The sequence below is a fragment of the Pteropus alecto genome, unplaced genomic scaffold (assembly GCF_000325575.1).
Source record: "Pteropus alecto unplaced genomic scaffold, ASM32557v1 scaffold75, whole genome shotgun sequence".
NCBI classification, from domain to species: domain Eukaryota; kingdom Metazoa; phylum Chordata; class Mammalia; order Chiroptera; family Pteropodidae; genus Pteropus; species Pteropus alecto.
Window position 1 is genome coordinate 29866610 of NW_006440638.1, and position 25037 is coordinate 29891646.

Genomic DNA, 25037 nt, shown 5'->3' on the forward strand with positions numbered 1-25037 from the left:
AAATAGTTGAGCAATAGATTTTAAAACTAATCTAAATGGGAATTAAAAAAAAAAGTCATGTGTGCATGTTTGGGAGCTAGCCCGTCTGGATACCAATCCTCGCTGGGCCCTTTGTTGGTGGCGGTGCCCCGAATCTCAGTTTTCTCATCTATAAGTCAGGGATATGAACGCCTTCTGTTTCACAGGGGTTTGTGAAGATTCAACGAGGTAATGAGTCTCTGGTGTCACAGTCATAACTAGTATCACAGCTAGTAGCCAGTATCACAGGTAGACTGGGAGAGTCTTCAAGGTAGGGGTGGTTTACAACCCGGCTCTGCGCCCCCATTTCTTGGGAATCTTTAGGGAGCTACAGAGGGGAAGGGGGTCAGGAGGAGGTTCCTTCTTCCTCCCTTTTGACTGGACCAAGGCCGTGGACTGCCCTGGCTGCTTTTCCTACTAGATCCTGCCTGCCTCTGTGCCCCTGGAATTGTCTCCTGTCTGACACCTACTCCCACTCCTTGGACCCAGAGAGAATTTCTGAGAAGGCTGTCCCTGTCCTGGCCTCTTCACTTGTCTCGTGTAGAGCCGTATCACACAAACACTATCCCCGAGGAACATATGGAACATCTCTTCCCAAAAGAGCAATGTGGCCCAAGCCTACACATAGTAGGTGCACAACACATATCTGTTCAACAAACGAATATGTGTCAGTTTACATCTTCACTTGGCAAGATGGAAGCAGGGGAAGAAACAAAGGAACATTTACTGAACACCTGTATCCTTTGGTTCTGAAAAGTGAGTATTATTATCATGCCATTTACAGATGGGGAAACTGGGTCTCAGAGGGATGGAGTGACTTGCTCAAGGGTCTCAATGGTGAAACTGGGCCTCCTAGTCAATGCTCTTCTCATTCATTCTGCAAAGCAAAGATGCCTTTATGGAGATGGCTTCTTCTCTAAGTCTTTGTTTCCTGCTCAAAAGGCTGCTGTTAGGACCACATGAGACAATCTATCGGAAGGGCCTGGCCTTGAAAAGTTTGCACACAGTACACTACAGTCACTTGGGTGGCTTTGGGAGTCAGGCTTTTCGCATGGTGGGTCTGTCTAGTGAGAGGTCCCCCTGTAGATGGTCCCCCCACTGCCCATTTCTTCTACTGCCCCTCTGGATGCCTGACTGCAAAGCACCTACCAGGCCAAGCAGCATCATTTGTGAAACATAAAGTCCCTCTAGTCTTGCTGGCATCCACCCAGAAGGCCTTGGTCAGTGGCAGGTCAAGCACTTTTTCTAACTGTTCTGCACTCTCCCGGGCACCCCCATGCCTGCAGAACTGTTTGACTAGCACACACTTGCCTGTCCCAGCCTGAGAAAATGAATAGTATGTATCAGTCAACATGTGGGTTTACTTTATCGATGATTCAGAAAGATGTATGGGTGGTATTCTGCAAAGCATCTACATGTGACTCATCAGATTTTCACAGAAAGCTGCTGTGCTTTTAAAGGAATTTTCCCCCAGGGGTAGGGGTGTATAAACATTGCAAATCAAACATGATGCTGACATTTTTTTAAACCATAAATTCACGCGTGATGTTCAAAACCTTTGATCTGCCCAGATAACCTGCCTCCGCTAATTTCAAACCAACTTGTCCCTTAAAGTCACACAGAGAGTTCCTGGTATAGAATAATAAAATAGCTGACACTGATATAGCACCTGCTTTGTGCCAGGCACTAAGTACTTCACACATATTACTTTGATCTTCACAGCAACCCTATGAAAGAGGTTCTATTATTATTCCATGTCACAGATGAGGCAACTGAGGCACAGAGAGGTTTGAGAACTGGCCCAATGTTGCACAGAAGGATAAAGAGTGGAGCCAGAATTTGACCATGACATGAGTTGGCCACTCACTGCTGGAACGCTAGTTGTAGACCTTCTTTGCCTGGAGAGACCTGGCTTATGACTATAACCCTCATGTAGTTATTAACAGCGTTGTGGTTTGGCTATGATCACTCCATATTTGGTGCTCCTGAATCCTGCCTTCACTCCTCAGCTGCAGCCTGAAAGAACAGAATTCTTTCTCTCCATCAGGCTGAGAACTCCTTAAGGGAATGGAGTATGCCTGCTCTACCTCTATACTCTTCCCAGCACACAGTAGGGGCCTTCCGCACAGTAGGCCCATAAGCATATGTGATTTGTGCCTCCATTTCCCTCCTTTCCCCCAACCTTCACGTGGTCTGGGTGTACTGATCCTCCCAGCTCTGCAGTGAGTATGTGACTCGGATCTGGCCTATCAGCCTATGGCCATAGGAAATGGTTCAGGAGGGCTATATGGCTCCCGGTGGCCCGGTGAGAGTTTGTTCTGGTACTTAAGGGGAGAACCTGAGAAAGAGGTGCCGTTGGCACTAGGGTGGCTGGGATAGGAGGGAGTTAGCCTGAAGCTGCTGGGGCTCTCATGGGGCGAGGGCCTCCTTGAAAATGAAGCCAACGCAGAGGATAGTGGAGGTGAAAGATAGTAGGAGAGGGATGAAAATAGCCCTTTGGCAGCATTGGAGGGCCTGGCTTCAGCCATGCCTGAGGCCAGAACAGTCTCTGGACTTTTCAGTTGCACAAACCAGAAAATCCTTTTTTTTTTTTTTTTTGCATAAGTCAGTTTGAGATGGGTTTCTATATACATTGAATCCTAATAGACATATTCAGTAAATACTGGAAGATGATGATTTTTTTGTGGAAAACTTTCAAAGCACTTTCAATTCTCCATCCCCAAATGACAGAGAGTGAAGCCGCATAATCCCTATTTTACAGAAAAGTGAGGATGTGAGAGTCTAAGAATCTTGTCTGTAGTGACAGGTGAAGCTGGAACACCCTACCCTCCACCCCGGTCTTCATGCTTCCCCCTCCTCCACCCCACGTGTATTTGAGAAGGTGGCTAGTTTCCTCAGCCTCTTAAATACTTTGATAAGCTTTTCTCCTCCAGGCCTTGCACCTGACAGAGTCCTAGGCCTTCAAATGAAGCATGGGCCACTCACATGAAGACCCTGGGTCGGGGGCGATGTTCTCACTCATCTCTGGCCAGGCAGTGAACTCCCCACGTGAACCCTGTGCTGGAGCAGTCCCCAGCTTTACACTGTCTGGAACACAGCTGTGTCTGTGGCTACCTCGGTCTCACTGTTGACCGGTCAGGGACCCAGCGATCCTTGGGGAAATGAACAATGAAATCACAATGACAAACAGAAGACCCCCTCCTGCTGCCTCCACACTCTTCCTGATGCCCAGCTTGTGGTGGCTCTGTGGCTGACATGCCCGCCTTCCCCCGGGAGGGGTGTTCTTGGCTAACATTGTATTATGCAACACGAGGCATAATCCCCCATGATTTGCCCTCCTGTCCTCCCTCAGCCCTCTCTCTCCTCCACTTGGGTAGGCTGTAGGATTCATACAAAATTAACTGGAGGTTCCGTTTCACAACACTCTGAAGTATCTAGTTCCCACCCCACCTGCTGCTGCCCCATCTTTTGTCCTCTTTTCTTCTCTACCATGAAACACCCAATGCAGGGAGTTCCCAGTAGGACCTGCCCCTCCTGACAGCCTGAGGTGTAGGCATCAGGGAGGGAATGAAGGATGAGGGCTGTTGTGTGCCGAGTGGCTCAGAGCAGGGCCTCTCTGGGCTTGTGGAACGGAAGCCATATGTTCCATGGGTGATGGAGGGTGTCCTATGTCCTGTCCCCAGGTTGCAGCCTTCTATCTCACAGAGAGGGGGGGCACCAGGGCAGCCCTACCTCTTCTTCCTCCCTCCCTTCCTTCTTTCTCTGAATATTTTTGAACTCTAGGCATTGTACCAGGTGCTGGGGACACGGCAGAGAAGAGAATGACAAACAGCTCCTACCTCCAGGACCTCACAGGTCGCCCCAACACCAACTATCCATCTTTCCAGATCTACCATGAAGCCGCCTTCTCTGGGAAGCCTCCTCTGACAGCACATTAACTCTTTGCTGGGCACTGTCTTATTTACTTGCCTAATTCTTTCACGGGGATGAGGCCTATGCATGTTGTTTTCTAAAAGAAATATTTGGGTATAATAATAACAGTGATACCATCATTTTTTAAAGTGTCTAGCATCTTCCATATACCGCATTAAGTCCTTCATGTAAATGATCTGATTTAATACTCACAACGTCCCATGAGGTAGATAGTGTTATTATCCTATCACGGATAAGGCAACTGAGGCTTAGACAAGTTACGTTGAATTTTCCCAGCATCCCTTAAAGAGCAAGCCAGTCAGGATTTGAACCAGGGTCTCAGAAGCCTTACTGTCCTAGGCTGGAAGGGTGTGGAAGGAAAGGGAGCAGTGGAAGGCAGTAGGGAAGGGCATTACCAGAACCAATAGTGGAAGAGGAAAGGAATGGAGCTCAGATTAGGGGCAGAGGCCACTCCTGGCCTCACAGGGGCCAGGTTTACTCAACAATTGTCGCCAGAGTTGTGCTTTAGGTGGAAAATCCAACACTGCCAGGCTGTGGAGCTGGGCCATGGCCTGCGCTGGCAGCAGGTGGTACCCCAGGTGGGAATAGCTTTCTATGGCTTCAAACCCCCGCCATCACTTGCAGAGATCTTTTTCCCTAAAATTAGCTGGATGTGAAAGGGAAGGCTAATTTATGTGTGGCCCAGAGCAGTTTCCTGTACTGTGACTCAGAGGCTGGCTCCTAGCTCACGTCAGCAGATTGGGGGTGGGGTTGTCAGAAATGGCCAACCTGGGTCTGTCTGGAATTGGCACAGCCCCAGACCATGTGGCTAAATTTAAGTTGTAGGCTGGGGCTGGAGGCTCAGCATTTCTTTAAATCAAAAGAGGGCCAAATGGGGGCAGGACAAATGCTGAACAGGAGAGAAAATAAAGAAAAGTTTCCTGGTGGCCCGACCCTACTCAGGCCCTCATCAGGCCATCTTTAGAGGACTGTGCCCAGGTGTACACACTTGGCTCAGGGCTGAGGGCCCACCCTGGTGTGGTGTCTATCAGAGCTGTGTTCAAAGTCTGCTTTGATGTGAACTGTAGTGGTGACCTTGAGCCCTCATGCTCCCTATCTACAAAATGGGATAATAGCACCTGCTTCCAGGCATATGTGTAATAATAATGAAAAGTGTTGCACCATGTGCAGACATTGGCCAGAAGAGTCAGATTCCAACCTTTCCAGAGAACGTGGCTGCTTCCAAAATAGTGGAACAACAACAGAGTCGACATTAAGCATTTAGACAGTGGGCATCTGGCCTGATCTCATTCAATGTTTACAACCCATTTTACTGATGGGCAAATGGAGGTGTTTAGTCTCCGTGGCTGAATCTAACACACTGCACTGCCCATCTGCCTGGTACTATTCTAAGCTACTTCATTTGTCCTTACCGCAACCCCATGAGGTAGCCACTATTGTCTCCATTTTACAGATGAGGAAACTGAGGCACAGAGAGATTGAGTCACTCACCTAGAGTCTCACAGCTGGTAAATGGCAGGGCTAGGATTTGAACCTAGGTTTCCCAAAGTCGGGTCTGTGGCATTATGTTCTTTTGCTTCTCCCCACACCTTTTCCAGTTTCACCTGCACCCTGGCAGGTCCTTCTAGGGCCCAGAGTAGCAGGGGCTCTGGTTAATCCTACAGGCTTTTCTTCTTCACAGAGATCTTTCCCATCAGGGATCTCATTTGATTCTTGGAAAAATTAGGAAACCAAGGCCTAGAGAGGTCAGACCAAAGCCCCAAAGGCATACACACAGCTAAAGGTGGCAAAGCACTAGTCAGAGCTGTCACTATTCTTTCCATGAGAAAACCGAGTCCCCTTTATTTTTCACAGAACGCCTAACTTCTTGAAGCACAGCATTATCCTGCAGAATTCTAAGGAATGTTGCTCTATGCCATGCTACATGCTTTCCCTTCTCTTTCCTCCATAGCCGAGTTCAAACACCTCCTCCTCTAGGAAACCTTCTCTGACCTTTGCTGCCCATCCACTTCACCTCTCCTCTGAGTTCTGGGGCTCTTGCTCTACTTGGTATGGATTATCTGCTGTTTTGTTTGCTCAGACTTCTGAGCTGCTCCCCGTGGGCTGGGGACTCAGTGGCCATGTCTCAGGGTTTTATGGGCAGTTAGCTCCCCTCTGCTGTGCAAGGCACCAGGCTGGGTGCTGGATGTACAGAGAGGAGTAGGGCAGAATTCCTGCCCTCAGGCATGCCCATGCTTTCCCCAGAGGGGCTAAAGTGACCCTACTGGTAATGGCCCTGCACAGTGCTGGAGCTTGGCCACGGGCTGCTCAATTTCCAGTATCCGAGAGCTTGTCAGGTGGGAGGGGAGAGTTTCTTAAATTAGAGTCCATGGCCTGGCTTTGAGGGGCTCTGTGAATGCACTGATGGTGTGAGCCACATTTATTGAATGCAGTTGGCTGTTTTTCTGCGGAGGCCTACAGCTTTCATCAGGTTACCCATAGGGTCTGGGGCCGGGGACACTTAAGAATTCCTGACTCAAGAGAATCTCCTGGTCCCATTCACAAGGCAAAGACCAGTGGGGCAACCCTGCCTCTTAGGAGGCCAGCTGTGCCAGCCTGATGGCGGAGGTGAGCATAGGTCTTTCTGCCCTAAACTCATGTACGCATGAGGCTGGGGCCCAGGAGCTACTGGGCAGAGACCCCCCTCATCTCAGGGCCACAAGTGGCCATCCTCAAGCCCTGAGTCAGAATCTCACAGAGAAGAATGTTTTCTCTATTTCCACCCTCCCTGCCAAAACACAACCAAACAACACCAAGGAAAAAAAGGTGTTTCTAAACTTCTGCCCCGGCTCAGCACATGGGCAAAATGTCAGAGACAGCAGCCAATTTGGGAAGAAGGACCAGGCTTAGCTCTTCCTCTTGACTTAAGGTAGGAGGGCCCCAGATGAAGAAAGACAGAGATGCAACAGGGGGCAGGCACAGGCAACCACCAGATGTACAGGCAGACCTCAGCTGAGCAGATAGGTCCACAAACACCCTCTATAGGAAATGAATTCAGGGTTAGTGCCCAGCCATGCCCAGGGCATGGGGAATGGAGTTAGGAGATGGGGTGAGAGGTACCTCGGGCCTCAGACTTGTCCTGTGTCGAATGGGTATAAAGATTCAGATGCTGTCTGCCTCCCAGATTGTGGTCTATACCTGGGGGAGGAATTGTTATCCTCCCCTTAGAATAACATGTCTGTGACTTATTGAGTGCTTACTGTATGCTTAGGCCTCCACTACTCACTGTGAGGTAGGTGTTGGCTCTATTTTCCAGAGGAAGTACTTGAGGCTTGGTGCAGCCTCTTTGTACAAAGTTATAGGATTGAGCTTCAAACCCATGCCTTTGGGGTTCATGTAGGGAACTCTTTTCCTTCATGGTGAGGAAAAGGCAGCTGTGGAGATGGGGACCCAAAGTGAGCTCTGGTGCCCAAGCTGGGCTGGTTTCTCTCCTCTGTGCTTTGTGGCAGATGACAGGGCTTTGGTCCCCTCCAGAGGAGCCCCCAGGAGGCTGAAACCCTCTCTCTCTGGAGATCTCAGGTCTACTCATTATGGTGGTTGCAAGAAAGTCCCACACCCATATCCAGGGCAAGACACACATGGACCTCTGTCACTCTTCTCGTAATTGCCCATCTGCCTGCCCTGTCTGCCCAGCAACTCTAGGGTCTACGGCTGCCCCAGAGACCTAGGAGTCCCCAGTCAGAGCGTGGATTTGAGACAGTGGGACATGACTTAGCCCAGTGGCAGGGGTTGGGAAACTGGAGTTGGTTCATGGTGGCAATGCTGTGGTTCCATGCACGAGCTTAGATAAGGGGATTTCTGGGAGCTGGGAAAGGGAGGCCAAGGGCTAGGTGACTGGAGTCCCAAATCCAACCACTATAGATGGGGTGGGGGAAGCAGGAGCCCTGCCTGAACCTGGATGCAGGCAAGCAAGATGTGGTTCCTTTTACGGCCTCCCTCCAGGCCCAGCCTTGGAGACTGGGTGCCTCCCAGATTTCCGGAACGATGGACCCGCTCTTTCAGCTGATTTTGGCATCTGGTTTCCAGGACACAGCCTTGTCCCAGCTCTGCTCCCGTGGTTCTCTATGCAGGTTGCTTGGGTCACACCCTGACCCATCATGGGGAGAAATGGAAGACTTGTCCTCTGGCCTATCCAAAGGGGCTGACATTCAGCCAAAAGACACTAGAATGGGCATACTGGTATTTCAGCTCACGTTTCAGACATCCCGGTGGTTAAATATTATAAATATTGTCCCTGGAGCCAACTTAGATGGTAGTTGCTGGAGCTGCATTCCTGGGTTTGAGTTTCCCACACTTACCTTCGACAGGTGAGGTTTTGAGGCGCCGACAGATGGCTTCAGTGTCCCCATAAGTCTCCTTGATCTTGACCACAGCCTCGGTGCCCCGTAGCTCCATGAGCGAGCGGAGCTCCTCCATCGTGCACCCAAACTCGCCCCCATGGCTCGACTCATTTCTTTGGTTTTTGGAGTAAAAGTCGCTGTTGGTCATGTCACCCATGTTGGCCACAGTCCTTGCTTGGGGTGGGCCCAAGGGTCAGTGCTGGACAAGGGGCTGCTGGGTGATGGCTCTATGTGGCTGTCCTCAGCACAACCTCACTGGACGGCTGTAGCTCCTGGTGGCTGACTCCGGGTCCCAAGGGGAGGGGGCGGCCGAGGTGGGCTGATGACAGCGGTGGTGAACTCTAAGGGTTGTGCCCAGGCACAGGGTGAGGTCCAGGGGCTGGAGGGGCTCAGGGCTGTAGACCCAGTAGTCTCCATTCAGTGGGGCCCATGCTGCTCCCTGGAGCTGGCATCTACATGGTCAGGGGCGGTGGCTCCTGTGGGAACAAGCACAGAATGGTGACAAGGGTCAGGCTCTGCAGGCCTCATGGGAGGCCCAGTATACATGTGCATGAATGCCCATCCTAAATAACATCCACATACCCTAACACAGGTGTTTTGTATACCACTCCATAACATACCAGCACACACCATATGTCCAAATATACCAGCACTCACCTGGACACCCCATAATATACCACCCCCGAGGCATGGCTTGACGCACCTTCATAACACACCCCAAACCCCTAATTGTCCACTGTGCAATGTAACATGCTGACTTCATGACATGCGCTCTGGGGCACACACACCCTCACACACACACAGTTCAAAGTGCCCTGCAACAGCCGACTTGCCTACTTTTAGGGTCCACCCCATTGTATATAAACACAGCAATACACAAGTCTCACTTCACACACGTCCTAATGGACACCCCCTCCCTGCCATGCACAGTGTCACATGCAGTCACACTTCTAGGCATACATCTAACATCCCCATTTCCTTCCCCCTAACCCTTCTTTCCCTCCTTCCAGCCCCTCTGTGCACACATAGACCCCTATTTCTCTCACTATCCTCAATGTGTTCACACACATCTCAATTTGGGGCATGCACTCCCCAAATATAGATGCTCCCCATGTCCATGCCATCCACACCTGCTGTTCTCTCCACTCGGGTCTCACAGGCATGGGGATAGGAGAAAGCCATCCGCCTCCACCTGCAGCCCCCCAACTGCATTAATTAAGGCCCTTGGTCAGGCCAGAGGGGCCAGCTCATGCATATTCACCAGGTCATCACTAACCCAGAGCTTGGCCCCCAGCAAGAGCTGAGGTCCACACCACCCTCACCTGGGGGCCCCCACAGTCCAGCACCATCCACGTTCCTCTGGGAGCCCAACAGGAGGAGGGAGCACTGGCTTTTCTCTGCCCGCCGGGCCACCCCTGCAGGAGTGCAGCATCTGCAGGGCTGCCAGGAGAGAATCCAATCTGCCTGGACACCCAACACCAGTGGCCAAGGCCCCGGCAAGCGTTGGGTGACAAAGGGCCCCTGCTGAGCTCAGCTGGGCCTGGCACAAGGATCGGCTCCGCCCAGCAGCCTCAGACAGCTGGGTATCCTAGGTCCAGGGCAGTGAGGAGGAAGGAGGGGGTAAGGAAAATGGGACTGAGCCCCTCCCCCACCCCAACTTCTCCCTCTTATCCCCTCTCCCCTGCCCTATCTTTCTCCTTCACAAACCTTTCCTCTTGCACAGAATTTTAGAGCTGGAGGCATTTTAGAGTTAACCTTATTTTCCCAGTGAGGAACCTGAAGCTCAGAGAGGAAAAGCAATTTGTTCAGAGCCAGAAAAGCATGAGCAACGGGGCCCAGAGGTGGCTGGTTTCCCAACTCCCAGCCTGGTGCTCTTTCCCCTTCCCCTAGGGGGCACTCTCTCCTTTCTCTCTGAAGAGCTGGTGGGTGGAATGTGCCTGATTACAGCGAAGAACACAGGATCTGGAATCAGAGCAATCCGGGTTCCGAGTTCACCCAAATCCTAGCTGTGGAACCTGGGGCAAATCCCATCGCTTTGTTGGTGCTGTTTCCTAATCTGCAAGACAATAGTCATCCTCCTCTGCTCCCTTGCTACCTCCTAATTCACTGAGAGCTAATTATAATCCATGTTCAAATCTGGTGTGTTTCCACCTGGGGTATGGGGCTTCCCAGCCATGGGTTGGGGGTGCTGGATCTGCAGGAGAAACCTCTCATGTCTCCCAGGAGGGCACTTTTACCAAGGCTGCAGCAGGAAGCCTTTTTGTTACACTGAGACCAACAGGCGAGGCAGAAACCAAGGATGCCTGTATGTAGAGATGCTGCAGTGGTTAACGGTAGGCTCTAGAAGCCAGTTTCTGGTCGGATTCTGGCTCCTCCATCTCCCAGCAGAATGGGTAGCAAATTAACTTTAGCTTTATTATCTTAAAAAAGGGAGGGGAAATAATAGATCTACCTCATAGGTATTATGAAGCTTAAATTAGTTATTTCATGTAAAATGTTTAGAGCTGAGCCCAGTAATTACTGAGTATACACTCGGTAATTATTGTGATTATTACCAATCCCATACAACCACTTTCTGAGATAGTCTTATTATCCCTGTAGAACATATGAGGAAACTGAGGCCAAGAGAGGTGACATAACCTGCCCAAAGTCACACAGCTAGTGGGTGGTGGAGTTGGGATCTGAACTCAGGCACTCTGGATCCAGAGACACTCTCGTAATCAGTATGCTTTGCTGCCTCCCCTGGTGAGTCTTCCTCATGGGGTTCTCAGGATGCTTAAATGAAGTGCCGTATGTGAATGAAAGTGCTTTGCAAGCCACAACGGACTTTCTAAACTTGAGGTGCTGTTTTCTATCTATCCCCCTGCTACCTGTGGCATGGCTTACAGTCACTAATAATTATAAATCTGACAGCACGAGCTTTGAGGATCGTTAGTAATTACAATTGTGATGACAATAGTAGGCATAAGTTAATGGCCTACTGGTGATTTTAATGATTATTGTGTTAAGATGAACAATGATCTTCAACCATCCATTTACCCATCTACCCATCCATCCATCTGTTCGTCCGTCTGTCTGTCCATCCATCCATCCATATCCATCCATCCATCCATCCATCCATCCATCCAATAATTGTGTTTTGGGCATCTACTCCATGCTAGACACCGAACAATATAGACATGGTTCCTGCCTTTGAGGAGCTGACAATGGAGAAGAGACAATTAAATGACTGATTTCTATAAAATATGATGGGTTTGCCATAATGGGAGTCTCAGGTGCTGTGGACATGCAGAGCAGGAAGATATGATCGGATGAAGGGTAGCAGAGAAAATGAGTAGGATATATCTTTTTCCCTGCAGGTTAAACAGACCTTAAGCCAAAAGGTGGACATGAAGAAACTGAAATACACAATTGTCTGTTAGTAAAAGGTTAGGAGGGACCTAGCAAAAGGTGCAGGAAGGACCTGTGTGAGCATGCATAGAGAGATAGAGTGCTGGGATAGCAAAATCAGTTAAAAACCAGAACTTTGCCACATACGGTGATCCATCTTAAACTTTCTTCTTCTTTGAGATTTCCCACTGCAGTTACCTCTTCTGATGTGGCTTGACTCCTGCCCCTGTTAGCCCCTGCTCCTGCATCTCATCGGTACACGCGCAAGACCAACCTTGTTCTGGGCATCTTGGTTTTTCCTTCTAAGTTGCAGAGTTCACTTTGGTACTTGATCTAACTGTGAGATTTCTTTGATTTGAGAGGGTGAAGTCCACTGGCACAGAAGCACTTGTATGATGCCACTCAAATGATATTCTGACAGAAGGTCAGAGCTGAAGACCTGCTAGTTAATGTAGAATCCATCAGCTTCCTGAATCCTCCATACCGGAGTACTTTCCACTCCTCTGGCCTTCACTACCTTGACAATGGCCTGTTCTGCTCAGCACAGTGTCCTTTCCTTGGAAAGCTTCCTTAACCATCCAGGGCTGTGCAAATGCTCCTGACTCCTGGATGCCTCCAATATACCACACTTCACACTTTATTGCTTAGGCTTGCTTAGTTGTCTCCCTTCCCCAGGAGCCTGAGAGCTCTGAGTGAATAATAGTCATTATCAATTTTATATCTATTATGGTGCCTGGCACTCAGAAGAGACTCAATAAATATTCGATGAATGAATGAATATCTGGATTAGTCCTTGGCTCCTCTGTCCATGGGAGGTCCTTGGACCTGACCTCAGTTTCCTTATCTATAAAATGGGCTGGTGATTCCTACACTACTTATCTTAAAGGTTTGTTGGGGATCAGGAAAGGTATCACAATCAGTAGTCATACTTTTTCTTTGAGATGCATCTCCTGCCCTCCACTCTCCAGTTTCCCTTCATCATAATGAGGCAAGGGTGTGCGGCTAGGACAGGCAGCTGCCCCTCAGCCACAGCCCATCAGACTCTGACATCCTTGCTGCTTCACCCATATGCCACTTGAGCTAACATTCTATGGCTGAGGCATTTAATGAGCAGTGTGACCTTGGAGAAGTCGTCTAACCTCAGTGGGTGGGCCTCATCTGCAAAGTGGAGTTGACCTATCTTTCTTACAGGCTGCTGTGAGAACCCTTTGAGACTCCTGTATGTGGGTCTCAGTGTAGCTCCTGGACCGGAGAGGACACTTTACAATGCTTGCTTCTGTGCCTCCCCCGGCTCCCCTCCCACCACATTAGCAAGTGCACCTCATCACGGTTGTGATAAAGTTTCTAGTCGGTTCTCAACATCACAGTGACTCTTGCCCTAAAAAATGGGCACACAGGCTGCTATGGACTAAATGTGTCTCTCTCAAATTAATATGTTGAAGCCCTAACCCTCGATGTGATGATATTTGGAGGTGGGGCCTTTGGGAGGTAATTAGATCATGAGAGTGAAGCCCTTATCAATGGGATTGGTGTTCTTACAAAAAAGAGACAGGAGACATGGTCTTTCTTGGCTATGTGAGGACAGAGCAAGAAGATGGCTGTCTGCAAGCCAGGAAGAGAGCCCTTGCCAGGAACCCAATCTGTTGGCACCTTGATCTGGACTTCTAGCACCAGAACTGTGAGAAATAAAATTCTGTTGTTTAAGCAACCAGTCTATTGTATTTTGTTATAGTAGCCAAGCGGACTGAGACACAGGTCTAGGCACAGCATATGGCAATCCTGGGCCCAGAGAGGGTGAGCAACATACTAGGGCTCACACAGCCAACTGAGGTCAGAACCCATTAAACCACCTCCCTCTGTTCTCCAAGTTCCTGAAATGTTACCTTGACAAAGCCCCTTTCCTCCCTGGGCCTCAGTTTCCCTATGTGGAAAGTGAAGGGATTAAACTAGTGCTCTATGGGGTCCTTTCAGGCTCTGTCGCATAGGACCTTGAGAATCTAGGAGAACATTCTGACAATATTGAATTTATACATTTTGGTTTCATCTTATTAGCATTTAAATGACTGTATTGTTACATTTCAATGACTCAAGATTAGGTTAGAGGCGCCTTAATAAAATGTCTTTGCCAGGAGGGACGCTGGCAGAGGAAGGAGCAATGATTTTTTTTTTTTTTTGAGTTAATTTAACAAAGAAGGAATCTACTTTCGAAGGAAAGATTAAAAAAGAAAACAAAACCCCAAACTAACAGCTTTTTAAGTCCTACTGAAGGATGGTAGCTGGGATGATCGCAAATGAGTTATGTGCTAAAAATAACTTTCGAATGCTGACTCCTTCTGTTTTAAGAAGTGCTGAATTTAAATGCCACCTTAATATATATTTTTAATTCACTTCTTCTTTGAATCACCTGTGGCAGCCATGACAAATGTAGGGGACGCATTTGTCCCCTGGGTGACGAGGCCTGGTGCTGCCACTGGACAGTTTTGTGACTTGGGCAAGGCTCTTAACCCCTCCCTGTGCCTTGGTTTCCTCCTCCCCAACAGAGCCAACTGCACAGCCTACGTCATAGGGTTTTGTGAGGACTAATTGAGATGGAGCTTAGCCCAGTTCCTGGTACAGAGGAAGAACTTGTTAAATGGTGACTGTCGTTATGATGATAACTCACTCACTGCCTCTATTCTCTGCCTAACCAGAAAGTCCCTCACTCTGCTGTACTTAACAGAGCTCAGACTGACTGGGCCATACTCACAAGGCCCCAGGCACTGCTCTGAAGGCTGGGGAGGGTCCTAGCTTGTTGGCACAGCATACAAGGAGAGTCTCCCCTCTACTCTGGTCCTAACTAGTTCTCTTGGGGTAGGATATTTTCTTTCCTTTTCTGGATGTAAATTCTGGCCTTTCTGTAGGGTCTCTGGCCCCAGCAATGGGAACCTTCCAACTCAGTGCTGGCCCAGGGAAACAGGTGAACTCAGTCAGCAGCCAGAGACAAAGGGACAACTGCTTCTTCCTTGGCCTCGCCCTGAGAGCTGTAGCCATTGCATTAGGCCTATGACTCTGTGTGTGTGTGTGTGTGTGTCAGAGGGTCCCTGTGGTGTGTCAGCAGATGTGTGCTTAGTGTGGATGACCCTGAAGGACAAGGCTTACTGTGCACTTCTATTAGACTATGTCAGCATGAGTGTGTATTCGTGAGTGTGAGTGAGCCAGAGATGTCTGTGTCCATACCTGTCTCTGAGTGTACAGGCCCCACTGTGTGTGTGTGTGTGTGTGTGTGTGTGTGTGTGTGTGTGCGCGCGCGCATCAAAGCTGACAATGAAAATCTAAGCTTTGAATTCTCACAGTTGAGGAGCGAGAACGGGGAAAGAGGAAGGGAATTGAAAATGAATACCTTGGAAGCAAATTGAGTGCTATTTTTAGAAAACTCCTATCCCGTTAACCAGAAAAGGAAAATCTAAAAAAAAAAAAAAGAAGTCTCACAGAACCAGCCATGCATCAGCCTGAAGGCACAGATGGCAGAAGCAGGGTCAGGGGGTAGGCTGTTAGGGACCTAGGGTTTCTTGCATATTTTCTGACCCTCATGCTATCTTGAGGGTGGTTAGGTCCAGCCTTAGCTGCCCACCAGGCTCATCTCCCTCTACAGACCCCTCTTCTCCAGAGGAGTTGCTAATTTTAGATGAAAGGAAAAAACCCTATTTTTGGTCTTCCAGGTGTCTCACATATCTATTCATCCACCTATTTATCTAGCCACCCATCCATCCATCTATCCCATATATTCATCCACCCACCCATCCATCAGCTATCTATCCATCTGTCCATCTGTCTGTCTCTCCATCCTTTCACCCATCCAGTAAATGTAAGGAGGTGCATCTCAGGCCCTGCTTCAGGCATTGGGATTCTGAGAGGAGCAAGAGAGGTGTTCATATCCTACTGTTTAAGGTCTGATCACTCTGCGTAAAGAGCCCCCTATGATAACCCCATTGTCACGATCTGCAGGCTGAGTTGAGTGATTCCTGCATAACTTTTGCTTCAAATTTTAGGAGCATGTAACCCAAACAGCACTTGCCTGGGAACCAGATTCACTGGTTCCTGATCTTGGCTCGACCACTACTATTAATGGGACTTGCTTAGCACATTCTTCCGTGGGCTGTGTGGCATCACTGTCCTTGCCTTACAGGTGAGGAAGCTGGGGCTCAGAGAGATTACAGAATGGCCAAAGCCATATGGATAGGACTTGCTCCAGTCCAAAGCCTCCATCCATATTTCTTCTGTGTCCTCTTGTCCTTTATCAATTCGCAATATGGCCAGAACCTTCTCCCCTATGCCTGTTTCCTTTTCTATAAAGTGACGGGTGCAGGGGGGATGTTGGACAAGATACTCAGTTTCAAAAGGCCATTTTAGTGCCATCCTCAAGGATTCTCCCATTATCTGATACTTTAATCCTTCTTGGTGAACATATATTGCCCTGGTCCTCCTTACTGCCATGTCATACACTACAGGAGCAGCCATCCTCACTGTAGGCCAAGTCCTGCTTTGCTGGAGGAGGCTGAAGGAAGGGGAAATGCCCTAGAGCCCAGGAGTCATAAGCTGATCAAAATTCATCTGTTGCTTTTGACACCCACTGCCCCCCTTTGGGCCTCTGCATGGCAGCATCTGCTTTCCCAGATTTGTACTCTTTATATGTTTAGAAATATTCCCTTAAAAATCTTTGAGAGTTTTCTAATGAAGCTAAAACACTAAAGTTGGAGGCAAGAAAGCATAGCTGAGGCAAAGAAGTGTTGGGGAGACTTCACTTTGCCTGAAAGAAAGGGGACATGTACTGAGAAGGTTCGAGACTGTGACTCTGCCTGGGATGGACCAGCTGCTCTGGAATTGCTCTCTGGTTTCATCCAAAAGCCTTGGCCTGCTCCCCAGCTTCAGCTCTTGCATGTCCAACTCTCCCTACATCCATACTGACCTCCTTGAGGCCCCCTCTGCAGCCCTGGCTGCCCCCAGCCTCCTAACTGGTTATAGTGACTCAATCCCATCCTGTCTTCATCTGCCTTTTTCTCTCCCGTGGTTTACAAGCAGAGGCCTGAAGGAAGGACAAAAAATGATAAAAGCAATGCTTAGATTATACCTACTACGTGCCAAGCACTGTTCTACACACTTTACATTTTACATTTAATCCTTCACAACAATCCTATGACACAGCAACAGCTGGCACCCTGTCTTACAGAGGAGAAAAAACAAAAAGAGAGTACAGTAACTGGCATAGAGTCCTTGGTTAGAGGGTAACAGAGCCAGATCTCAAACACACACAAAGATACCCTTAGGGGCCCCCTAGGCTCACTCGCATCCCTCTCTCCAACAGGCCAGGCTCCTGCTCTTGCCTCTGGTTACTATAGCGAAGCACAGGGTTCTGCTGTGTCAGTGCTCTGGCCACACACGACAGGCTGGTTGGTGAGTCCTCAGGCTTCACCTCTGACCGTGAAGGACTGGGGCTAGGAAGCTGTCTCTGGGGATGAAGTGCTGATGGATGGACGGAGGTTGGCGTTAGGGAGGGATTGGGTGGCTGAGGTCAGGGAACCTGATAACTGCAGGCCCCCACTCCCTGCAGGCTGACCAACAGAGGCTGGTTTGAGCACTGTTCACGTGGTCCTAGTGCTGACTGACAGCCCTCCTAGGGAGGACAAAGAAGTAGGTACTGGGAACTGTCTCCACTGGGAGCTGTCCCTAAGGCCATAGTGCTGACTGGGAATACGGGGTGGGCTTTAAGGACCACGTGCCAAGGAGCTGTCCACATGTTGTGGTGCTGACATAGAGCAGAGGGTTATAAGTGCCCCTAGGAGCTTTCTAGGATAGCAGTGCTGACCAATGGAGTGTGGGGTTGGGGATCCTGAGGTGCTAGATGTGGGTTGACTGGGTAGGGCATAGGGCCTTTTCCATGAACTCTGTGACTAGGCATGGGGAGCTGACCCCAGATATTTGGTGCTGACACTCACAGCTGGTTTCTCAGGCAATGGGGTGTCCTAATGAAAACCTGTGAGACAACAAAATGACAGTATGCAAAAGGCTATTCAGGGCCACTTAAGTGCATGCACAGAGGACCCACTTTGGCCCATCAGTGCCATCTGTCACCAAGGATAGAAATCCCACCATTAGTGATCCATCCTTTTGCACTGTGCATGGTCCTTTTCCTCTGGTTCCTGCTGGGATCATATTTAAGTGGTGGCATCTCAATCTGACTGAATTTATTAAATTTTTCCTCCATAGGTTGGGGTAGGAATATTCATCCACAGGCGTGTCAGATAATGAATCTAAATTGGGAGATTACTTTTGATGATAGTGAGTTCCTTTGGGGTCCAGATCAGATAAGCAGGAAGCTAAAGTATGGGGGAAAGTCATTCTATGTGGGCTGAGATTGCAGGTGCCAGGAAATAGAACTAGATGGAGAGAGGGGAAATGTAGAAGAGCAGGACTCATGGATTCAAAGGAGGAGGGGAGTCAGAATGATGCAGGTGCTGGCAGGATTGGTGTATGTATGTGAGTATACAGGGGTGTGTGTCTTATATTCTATTTCTCACTACTGTGGTCATTCTTCTGGGCTAAAGCTAAGATGCCCTGGTTTGGTGACTGTGCACTCATGGCCTTCCATGCTTGAACCTAGGTTATCTCCCCCAGAATCTCCCTTGTGGAAAGCCAGAGATCTCTGTCAGGCTACCAACTTGGCCTCATATCTGAAGAAGGTGAATCAAAAGGCCAGGGAGCCGGAGGAGCAGCTGAGAGCAGGAGTTGCCTTCTCGGGGCTGAGGTTTTCTCTCCTCTCCTGATAAAGGCTTCTCTGGGTGGAGTTTGGGACTCCAGAGCAGGGCTACTCAAAGTGCAGTTCCCAGAGGGCCACCTGTGCTGACATTTACTTGGGGTCTGGTGGAAACTCAGGTCCTCAATCCCAAGCTGGCAGAGATAAGTCAGGATCTGGTGGTGGGGCTGGGAATTTTAAACAAGCAGAACCACTGCCTTAGAGCTTTGAGGCTCCCATTCCAGATCCTATTTCTGCTCTTCTTCTTACAACCACCACTCCCCTGGTTCTGGGTTCTAGAATCCTAACCTGCTCTTGTGGACCACTTTCTGGCTCAAAATCACCTCTGGCTTCCTGTCCCTGTCCCCGCCCATCCAATTGCCACTTCCTGCTAGGCCAGGCCCTTAGATGGCTCCTGGGGACAACTTGTGCCAGCCAACTTCAGTCTTCATGCCCTTACCCATGGCTGACAACACTCCACCCCTTCTCCCACTCTCTAATGGCTTCTGTGACTACACCTACACAAGGGTCTTCATGGCTTCTTTGCTTGGGGCCAATGGTAGGCTTTGCCCATGGTCCCATCCTTGACACTCTTAATGCCTTTTCTCTCTCTGGGCAATGCCATTCACTTGGCATACACTTTCACCCTAAGAAGGGTGGTTCCCAACTACCCTTTCTATCCCACTCTTTCTCCCAAGCTCCAGAACCAACTTTCCCATGACTGCCAAATGGCCCCTCTGAGGGTTCTCCAGGCTCTCAGACTCCCTCAAATGTCCTCATTCTTCTGTGACCCCTGTGTTACTTATGGCATCGAAAGTACCCTCCCGGATCCCCAGAGTTGGTTTATTAAGGTTACCCTTGACTCTGTTACTTCCTTCAAATCTAATCAGATGCCCACATCCAATCAGTTCGATAAGGGCCAGGATCCCTCCTCTCTCCCCTCCCCGGTGTGGACCTCAGCTCTTGCTGGGGGCCAAGCTCTGGGTTAGTGATGGCCTCCTGACTAGCTCAATCTTTCTTTCACTGTCCCTAGAGTGATGCTGACAGTGACTGCCATTCACTGAGTGGCTTCCATATGTTAGAAGCTGTGTCAGACTCTGAATACACCTCATCCCACAATAAGCCCATGAGGTAGGCATTATTATGATGAAGAAATCGAGACTCAGAGAGGTAAAATAACATCATGCCCAAGGTCACACAGCTAATAAGTGGCAGAGCCAGGAGCAGAACTGGGACCTGTCTCTAAAGCCACCACATTGTGCTGCCTCTCAGATTGAGCATGACGCTCTCTGGATTAAACCATCACTGGCTCTCTGGTGCCATCCACGATCCTGCCTGATTGGCTTGGAGCCAGCTTCTCTGGACTCTGTTCTAACAGAACTTCTTACATTTCCCGAACAAGTAATACATGCTCCTGCCACCTACCCTTTGCACATACTATTCCCTCTGTCCAAAACTGTCTACACCTACTTTCCCATTAATCAAAACTTTCCTCTCCAAGGCCCAGCATGCCAACTTCTCCAATTGCCCTGCTTTAAATTCCAACCCTCTTCCCACTGCCAATCCATCACGTGTGGCTCATTCCTTGACTTCACATTCTCCACCCTCAGTCTTGGGATGGGTCTTGCCAGACTGTCTCCACCACTATGAACTCCCTGAGAACGAGGCTTCACTAGACCCCAGCAAAGCACTGGTATCCATTAATGCTGCTTCCATGACTGAGAAAGCAATTTGACCATGGAAGGACACTGAGGACAACAAATCTTAGGGCACGGTCTGCATTTGAAAAGTGAAAACTGGTTAGCCGGATGGTAGAAGCTGATGCCTACTGCACCCAAGTGTGTGCTATAGGTTTATAGGCATCACATCCGCAAATTTGCACTTGGACCCTGAAGTAGCTGTGGCAGGCATCCCATTTTACAGATGAGCAAACAGAGGCTCTGCCAGGTTAAGGAGGTTGCCTAGGGTCACATAATTGTTAGAGCTGAACCCAGGCACTCTGCTATCAGAGCCCCTGTTCAGAAACACCAGCCTAAGTCCCTCCCTTGATGACTCAGAAGCCAAATGTGGTGGTGGCTCAGGCAGTGGGACACACCGAGACATTTGGGGTCTAGTGGAGATGTGCCAGCCCCTCTAGACCACACTGCTCAGGCTCAAGTCTTCTGCCACACCCATTGTTAGGTCCCACGGAAGATCCTTGTGGGCTGGCCATTGTTCTTTTCTTCTCCTGCCTCTTCTCCATTTTTCACCCAAAGCTGGAGGTCAGGGATAAGGTCATGGCAAGACATTCAGAATCTGCCAGGAAGCAGGCCCTGGCTTAGGCCCAGGGGCCAGGCTGGGAGCACAGGACACCCCTCACACCAAGCCTATCCTCTGTGTTGGCTGCCGTGGTCTCAGAGCCACTCCACTGGCAGCCCCAGACCCCAGATCCCAGATTTCCATGTCCCAAGGGCTTGCAAAATCTCTTTGGCTCCTGCATCCAGCAGGCTTGCATGCCGATTAGAGACTGTCCCTCCGGCTAGCTCTGCAGTCTTCCCCTGACTTGGCATGGCCGTCCCGGCCACTGCGGTGACGAACAGAAACCGCCCGGCACCTTGAACAGATGGTGCTACTTCTAAAAATAACGCTGCACCACACTCCTCGGCACAGCCCGAGTCCTGGCGACAGAAGGGGGTGCGGGTGGGGGTGGGGGCCGTTAACTGTGCTCACCAGCCATCTGCACAGGGACAGATGCGAGTGCAGCCTCCCGGGGGATGCAGGCCCAGGGGACCCCAGCCTTGCTGAAGCTGTGCAGTGCCACAGCATGCTGCTGAGGCTCTGAGCTCTGACATGAAAGTGAGTGAGGCCATGGAGGGCATGTATAGCCTGGCTCCCCTCTGACCCCATCACTGTGGCTACCACAGCAGCCCTACCTCCGCACGCTGCATGGCTGGGATCTCTGCCCGACTACCTTCTTTTCTTTGCCTGTTACGATCCACCCCATGTCTGGGTAACGAGATCTACCATCCCCAGCGCCATCTTCTCTTGGAAATTTCCTCCCACCCCAGAAACTTGTTTTTTCTACGGATTCTTTTCTAAAATTAATTAATTAATTAATTAATTAATTTTTACTATGGTAACATTGGTTAACGAAATCCAGTAAGTTTCAGGTGTACGATTCAACAGAAAGGCATGTATATACTGCATTGTATGTTCACTGCTCATAGTTAGATTTCTTTCTATCACCACGTATTTGACCCCTTTTACACCTCTATGGATTCTTAAGCCCCTTCTCATTTGACTTACAACTTAGTAGTGTCAGGACCCCTTTGCCTGAGGCGTAGAGTCAGAGAGCTCTGAGTTAGAACCCTTGCTCTGCCATCACTGAGTGACCTTGGGAGAAATCAAGGAAGCTCTCTGGCTTCAGTTGTCACAACTCTAAAATGGGGACAATAATCGTCCCTACCTCGTAGGATTGTTGAGAAGATAATGTGAGTCTATGCAGGGGATACCAAAGGGGCACTAGTATTTGTAAAGCTTGACAGAAAAGCCGGAAGACACCCTGATTCCCCAAGCTCACTTGCACCCAGAGACCAGAAGGGACCTCAGAGGTGAAAAATCTCTGTGATGCCCAAGCCCCTTCACAGCACTTGTGTGAAGTCCTGCTTGTGCTTGCATGCCTCTCTTGATAGGGAGTCCACTCCCTCCTTCCATGATAATCTATGTCAATGCTGGTGCTTACAGGTTTCTTTAGGTTGAGCTGAAATTTTCTTACCATTTTTACTGTTTTATTGTTAATGGGAATTTTCTGACTCAGGTAGAATGTCCCTGCTCCCTCCATCCCACTAGAAGTTCATGACCATGAGTGCATAGATATGTGTATGTGCCAGGGTAGGTCAGAATGTATGTGTGGCTGTGCAACCAGGCGTGCACGTACAGATGTATGTCTGTGTGTGTCAGGGCAGAGCAGAGAACACATACGGTTGTGTACGGGGTATATATAGCCTTCCTGTCACCTTGTCATTGTCTCTGGGACTGTCTACAGGGTGGCTCTGAGCCTTTGAACCCCAAACTATGCCATCAGATGATTTTAGCTCTCAAGGAACTCCGCCACTGGCGTTCATCCAGAACAAAATGACAGTGGTGACAAAATGGCATTTTATGTTTTTCAGTTTGAAGTCCACAAAGAAGCCACTGATTATTTCCATTTCACAAGTAGGAAATTAAGGCCAGAGAGATTCAGGGGCCTGTGGCAAGTCCCACAGAGAATGACATGTTCAGGAAGTGATTGGGCTCAAGATCCTGCACAGAACATGCAACTTTAGAGCTGGTCACCCCCAACCGTGGGTGGATAGGTCTGGAGCAAGCCTGGCTAGGAGGTCTGCCATTGACTGTCCCTGCTCCACTGTCTTCCCTCTCTGGGCCTCAGTTTCTCCACCTGTAAAATGATAAAGTTGGACTAGATGGCTTCTAAAAGACCCTCACATGCTGACTTGTGATAAGTCTTGGACACTGGATCAGGCCAGGAAAGGAGGCCTCTCTGGCTCCAAGCACCCCCTACTCTGCTGAGCATGTGGGTACTCTCAGATAAGTTAGTTATCTTCTGGACACTGAGACATCTATGGGGAGGGGGACTTTCTTGTTTTAATAATAAGACATCAACTCGTAGCTCCTTGTGGACCATCTTCCATGCCTTAGCAGAAACTGTTTCCTCCCTTCTGATTTTCTACCTGGTGGATTCCTATTTACCCAGCAGGGCCCACCTCAGTGAACCCTATGCTGACCCCTCTCCAGGCATAGTTAACTGATCCCTCCATGGAGCTTGACCACTCATGCCCTCGAGGGCAGAAGACTGTGTACATCCATCTCTAGGTCCCCAGTGCATCTGACACAGTTGGGGCCTAACAGAAGTCTGCCGAATGGCTGTAGGAACTTGTAGCTTGACCTCAGAAACTAAGAGAGGACAAGATTGCCTGGGTCATGGATTCATCCACTTCAACAAACACTTGCATTTACATACAAAGCAGAAAGCATGCAATGAGCACCAACACTGGTCGGCAGGAATGATCTAAGTTGTGGCTCAACTAGAGGAAATGAGATGACATTTCTGGCAAGAAGGTGGCCACAGTAATAATGACACCAGAATAGCAGTAATAGTAAAAATAATAGTTAAGAACAGCTAAGTTTTATTACTATCAAGTGCTACTCCTTGTATTCAACTTTTTCCAGACATGATCTCGCTCATACCCAAAACTGCCCCTGAGGTAGATACTTTTCTTCATTTTACAGATGAGAAAACTGAGTTTCACATGTGGTGTGGCTAGCCAAGGTCCCATTAAGGTCTGCATTAGAGTCTGAGTCCCAAGGTTGTGCTCTTGACTTTGGCTTTTAACAGATTCCTGGACCCAGAACCAGCACAAATGGAGTTGCTCCATGGTGGGGACACCGGTGGGGAGAAAGGTAGTATTTAGAGGAGAGAGAGAGAAAGCCAGGTAGAGGAACAATGCCTGGTGTCTAAGTGGCCTGGGGCCGAGAGGAGGCTGCCAGGATATTGCTAGCTTTAGCATCCACTAGGGAACGCCCAGTGGAGTTCTTTTCCTTGCACTGCTGACAGGTGTGAGGCGGGGGCTTTGGCTGACCTGGCAGCCTGGGTATGAGGGGCAGGAAGCAGATGGCAGCCCCTTCCTGTGTATGGAAGAAGTCGAGGGTGAAATCCTGAAGCCGTCAGCCTGGCCTCATCACCTGCTGTTAGAAACGGCCCCTGGGCCAGAGGGCTGGCAGCCACCCAATGTGGCCTTGCTGACAAATGGTAGGCTCTGGGGAGACATAGCCACCAGCCCAGCTCTCTTCCATGGATAGCATCATTATCTTCTTATTAATAAAAACTATTACTGGAAGGGGTTCTTCCTAGTACAACTTCTTTGTCTTACCTGTGACCCTGGGGCAGAGGAAGCAGGGTGCCTATTTTAAAGATGAAGAGACTGAAGCTCAAAGAAGACAAGTGACTTGCTTGACACAGGTCACTCAGACATAGTGCTGGGACTAGAATGAGGCAAGCAGGCACCTACGGTGTAATATGCAAGGAGGCGCTCCCTTTCAGGTTCCTGTAAATGCCAGATCCCCTCCCTGCACAAGCTGTCTGCCCCGCTATTTAAGCCCAAGCACCAGTAAGCCTACTTGTCCCACCCCCACTCTAAACACAGGCAAAGATGGAAAAACTACAATGAGATTTCGAATCCACTTTGGTAATTTTGTGAATGATGCAACCTGTACCCAGAATTGTAAAAGATGTTTAAAGATAATTATGATATACTAATATTTATGGAGCATTTTCTATGTGCCAAGTACTTTATACATATCATCTCATTTGATCCAAATCACAACTCCATGAGGCAGATATTCTTATTAGTCCCATCTTTCAGAAAAGAAAACTAAGGCAAAGAGAGGTGAAATAGTTGCTCAAGGTCACTCAGGCAGAATACATCAGAGAGAGGATGGATTTTCAGTAAAATGTTTGTTGCATAAATGAACTGAAAACGTGGGAGAGGTCACACGGAGAGGCCAGATAA

The 25037-nt window shown here is 49.2% G+C and overlaps 1 protein-coding gene across 4 annotated transcripts in view; it reads right to left on the reverse strand.

The window, feature by feature from the left end:
• ATP2B2 (ATPase plasma membrane Ca2+ transporting 2) overlaps positions 1-25037 on the reverse strand; it is a 209665-nt gene that overhangs the window by 114600 nt on the left and 70028 nt on the right. For 2 of the 4 annotated variants that reach the window (XM_006917621.1, XM_006917620.1), the window contains exon 2: positions 8289-8806. In XM_006917621.1, coding sequence (XP_006917683.1) covers positions 8289-8487 — 199 coding nt within the window. In that variant the 5' untranslated portion in view covers positions 8488-8806. Of the gene's footprint in view, positions 1-8288; positions 8807-25037 lie in introns of those variants that run through there. The other 2 variants (XM_006917618.1, XM_006917619.1) reach the window with 1 other exon arrangement.